Source organism: Plectropomus leopardus, chromosome 12 (assembly GCF_026936395.1).
Source record: "Plectropomus leopardus strain MGB_pleo_1.0 chromosome 12, ASM2693639v1, whole genome shotgun sequence".
NCBI lineage: Eukaryota > Metazoa > Chordata > Actinopteri > Perciformes > Serranidae > Plectropomus > Plectropomus leopardus.
Window position 1 is genome coordinate 36,612,501 of NC_142187.1, and position 5,000 is coordinate 36,617,500.

Sequence of the window (5,000 nt, forward strand, 5' to 3'; positions counted from 1 at the left end):
ACCATGCTGTACTACACAGTACTACACTGTATTACACAGTACTACACTGTACAGTAATGCAGAGTACCACACAGTACTACACTGCACTACACTGTCATACACAGTACTATACAGTACTACACTGTCATACACAGTACTGTGTGCTGAAGGTGTGGTTAAGTCATCCTGGCGTCTGATTGGCTGTTGCTATGGTTACAGATGGGGAAGGGCTCCTTTAAGTACGCTTGGGTGATGGATAAGCTCAAGTCAGAGCGCGAGCGCGGCATCACGATCGACATCGCGCTCTGGAAGTTTGAGACGGAGAAATTCTACGTCACTGTCATCGACGCGCCGGGACACCGTGACTTCATTAAGAACATGATCACCGGAACCTCACAGGTACCGCCCACTTCCTCTGATGTCACAACGCTTATACCACATCAAAGACTGTGCTCACTTATGCTAGGCTAACACTTTAGCATTGTTTGCTCAGTGATGCAAGGCTAACACTTAAGCATTGTTTGTTCACTGATGCTAGGCTAACACTTCAGCATTGTTTGTTCACTGATGCTAGGCTAACACTTTAGCATTGTTTGTTCAGTGATGCTAGGCTAACACTTTAGCATTGTTTGTTCAGTGATGCTAGGCTAACACTTTAGCATTGTTTGCTCAGTGATGCTAGGCTAACACTTTAGCATTGTTTGTTCAGTGATGCTAGGCTTACACTTTAGCATTGTTTGCTCAGTGATGCTAGGCTAACACTTTAGCATTGTTTGCTCAGTGATGCTAAGCTAACACTTTAGCATTGTTTGGTTACTGATGCTAGGCTAACACTTAAGCATTGTTTGTTCACTGATGCTAGGCTAACACTTAAGCATTGTTTGTTCACTGATGCTAGGCTAACACTTCAGCATTGTTTGTTCACTGATGCTAGGCTAACACTTTAGCATTGTTTGTTCAGTGATGCTAGGCTAACACTTTAGCATTGTTTGTTCAGTGATGCTAGGCTAACACTTTAGCATTGTTTGCTCAGTGATGCTAGGCTAACACTTTAGCATTGTTTGTTCAGTGATGCTAGGCTAACACTTTAGCATTGTTTGCTCAGTGATGCTAGGCTAACACTTTAGCATTGTTTGCTCAGTGATGCTAAGCTAACACTTTAGCATTGTTTGTTCAGTGATGCTAAGCTAACACTTTAGCTCACCTGGACAGGATGTTTGTGTAGCTGATGTCACTGATGATGTCACTGCAGGCTGACTGTGCCGTGCTGATCGTGGCGGCGGGGATCGGAGAGTTCGAGGCGGGAATCTCCAAGGAAGGTCAGACGCGTGAACACGCTCTGCTGGCATACACGCTGGGCGTCAAACAGCTGATCGTAGGCGTGAACAAGATGGACTCCGCCGGGTTCAAAGAGTCGCGCTTCGATGAGGTTGTCAAGGAGGTGTCGTCTTACATCAAGAAGGTCGGGTACAACCCGCAGGCCGTGGCCTATGTCCCCATCAGCGGTTTCCATGGAGACAACATGCTGGAAGCTTCAGACAGAGTAAGAAACAACACAGCACAACAAACAACAGTCAACAAACAAGAAACACCTTCACTGTAAACAAACAACAAACACCTTCACTGTAAACAAACAACAAACACATTCACTGTAAACAAACAACAAACACATTCACTGTAAACAAACAACAAACACCTTCACTGTAAACAAACAACAAACACCTTCACTGTAAACAAACAACAAACACATTCACTGTAAACAAACAACAAACACATTCACTGTAAACAAACAACAAACACCTTCACTGTAAACAAACAACAAACACCTTCACTGTAAACAAACAACAAACACATTCACTGTAAACAAACAACAAACACCTTTACTGTAAACGAACAACAAACACATTCACTGTAAACAAACAACAAACACCTTCACTGTAAACAAACAACAAACACATTCACTGTAAACAAACAACAAACACCTTCACTGTAAACAAACAACAAACACATTCACTGTAAACAAACAACAAACACATTCACTGTAAACAAACAACAAACACATTCCCTGTAAACAAACAACAAACACCTTTAATGTAAACAAACAACAAACACATTCACTGTAAACAAACAACAAACACATTCCCTGTAAACAAACAACAAACACCTTTAATGTTAACAAACAACAAACACATTCACTGTAAACAAACAACAAACACATTCACTGTAAACAAACACCTTTACTGTAAACAAACAACAAACACATTCACTGTAAACAAACAACAAACACATTCACTGTAAACAAACAACAAACACCTTTACTGTAAACAAACAACAAACACCTTCACTGTAAACAAACAACAAACACATTCACTGTAAACAAACAACAAACACATTCACTGTAAACAAACAACAAACACCTTCACTGTAAACAAACAACAAACACCTTCACTGTAAACAAACAACAAACACATTCACTGTAAACAAACAACAAACACCTTTACTGTAAACGAACAACAAACACATTCACTGTAAACAAACAACAAACACCTTCACTGACAGGAAAGACCGAGACTGGTTAAGTGTAGTTTTAAGATAAAAGTTAAGAATTTTTGTCTGATTCTCTGACTGTGTGAGTATAGTTTTAAGGTAAAAGTTAAGGGTTGTGTGTCCTCAGATGCCGTGGTTTAAGGGATGGAATATCACCAGGAAGGAGGGGAACGCTTCCGGAAAGACTCTTTTCCAGGCTCTGGATGCCATCCTGCCCCCCAAACGGCCTACAGATAAACCCCTGAGGCTGCCACTGCAGGACGTCTACAAGATCGGAGGTCAGTCCCCTTAATGCAGGTCCCCAGGTCCATAGGTCCTCAGGTCCACAGGTCCATAAGTCCTCAGGTCCACAGGTCCTCAGGTCCACAGGTCCATAGGTCCTCAGGTCCTCAGGTCCTCAGGTCCTCAAGTCCACAGGTCCATAAGGTCCTCAGGTCCACAGGTCCATAAGGTCCTCAGGTCCACAGGTCCATAAGGTCCTCAGGTCCACAGGTCCATAAGGTCCTCAGGTGCTGAGGTGTGTCCTCTGTCCTCTGTGTCCACAGGTATTGGGACGGTGCCGGTGGGCCGGGTGGAGACGGGTATCCTGAAGCCAAACATGTTGGTGACGTTCGCTCCTCCGAACGTGACGTCAGAGGTGAAGTCGGTGGAGATGCACCACGAGGCGCTGAGCGAGGCACTGCCCGGAGACAACGTGGGCTTCAACGTCAAGAACCTGTCCATCAAGGACATCAAGCGGGGGAACGTTGCCGGGGATAGCAAGAACGACCCACCGCGCGCCGCCGCCTCCTTCAGCGCTCAGGTCAGAAACTCACGCAGCCATGGGTTCAATCCCCAGCCCCTGCTGCTTTAATTGTGAAAGTTGCTGCTTTGTGTTTCCTGTGAGTGTGACGGTGTTCTGGCTCCGTGTGGTCAGGTGATCATGATGAACCACCCCGGCGAGGTCCACGCCGGCTACGCACCCGTGCTGGACTGCCACACTGCCCACATCGCCTGCAAGTTCGACGAGCTGAAGGAGAAGATCGACCGCCGCAGCGGCAAGAAACTTGAAGACAACCCCAAACATATCAAGAGCGGAGACGCCGCCATTGTCAAGCTGGTGCCGTCCAAACCCATGGTGGTGGAGAGCTACAGCGACTTCCCACCGCTGGGTGAGTGAAGGGTTAATGGCACGGACCGTCACATCTGATCTTGACAGGGCTTGAGAGACAGGACATCGTCCGGACAGGAAATAGATGAAGAGAAAAACAATGACAATTATTGCAACTTGTGACGGTCGAATCATGTTAACGTCAAATCACAACTTCAGCATCAAAAGTCAAAATTTGGACTTTGTATCTTTAAAATATGCTCAAAGTTTTTAAAGAAAAAAAAAACAAAAAACAAACTTTTTTTTAAAATCGCATTTTATTTAAGAAAAACAAAATTGCCCACAAAAAAGAAAACTCACCTAACCTCAGGTTTGGGATGGATATATATAAATATATATCAATATATATATATATATATATATATATATGTAATAAATGTAATAACCAAATTTTAATTAAATAGAAATATAGAATATAGCTTTTTCTTTTTCTGCAGACATTTTCTCTCAGCTTTTATTGAAATATATTTTGTAGTAATTTGCAGTTTGTGGGACATTTCTAAGCGAGCTGCTCTATTCCTTAATTCGTGTTTTGGAAAGAAACAGTGGCGCTGTGCAGCTCAGAGCTCGAGGGGTTAAATCTGTGCTGATCGCAGCATCGTGATTTCATCTTTCAAAGATTTATCGATAAACCATCAAAGACGACACGTAAACGTCACTAAATCCCGAATGTTGATTTATCTGCACTTTTCACATTTGATTTCACAACATGATCACATGACAACGATGATGTCATAACAGCTCACTTCTCTCCGACAGGTCGGTTTGCGGTCCGCGACATGAAGCAGACGGTGGCGGTCGGCGTGATCAAGTCGGTGGAGAAGATCGATGCCGCGACGAAGTTGACCAAGTCTGCGGCAAAGAAGAAGTGATGTCACTTCCTATCAGCCATGTTTACTGTGTCTATCAATCAATCGTCAATAAAACCCCTCGACTCCAAACGTACGAGTCTGTGTTCTCATTGGTCGCTGCGCTGCATGTGTCTCATCCCACACCTGTAACGATTACCGCGGTTACCACGGTTACCTGCACCTCACAGCTGTCACTGAACACAGGTCACATGACCTCGCTGTTTTTTCCTGTTCTGAGAAGGCAGGAAGCTGTGTGTGTGCGTGTGTGTGTGTTTGTGTGCGGTCGCAGCTTGTCATGCAACTCTGTGCAGTGCGAACACTCTGTCACGCAATGTGGCTGATTCCTGTTTCGATGTCGTCACACACACACACACACACACACACACAGAGTATGAACACACTCACACTCACACACACACACACACACACACACACACACACACACACACACACACACACACTGAGTATGAACA

The 5,000-nt window shown here is 44.3% G+C and overlaps 1 protein-coding gene across 1 annotated transcript in view; it reads left to right on the plus strand.

Annotated features, from left to right (window-relative positions):
• The window catches only part of LOC121951881 (elongation factor 1-alpha 1-like), a 7,098-nt gene extending 2,281 nt beyond the window's left edge, over positions 1-4,817 (plus strand). The window contains exons 3-8 of the mRNA XM_042498369.2: positions 199-378; positions 1,232-1,522; positions 2,654-2,804; positions 3,072-3,328; positions 3,443-3,677; positions 4,436-4,817. Of these exons, the coding sequence (XP_042354303.1) occupies positions 199-378; positions 1,232-1,522; positions 2,654-2,804; positions 3,072-3,328; positions 3,443-3,677; positions 4,436-4,548 (1,227 nt within the window). The 3' untranslated portion in view covers positions 4,549-4,817. The remainder of the gene's footprint in view (positions 1-198; positions 379-1,231; positions 1,523-2,653; positions 2,805-3,071; positions 3,329-3,442; positions 3,678-4,435) is intronic.
• Positions 4,818-5,000: the final 183 nt, after the last annotated feature.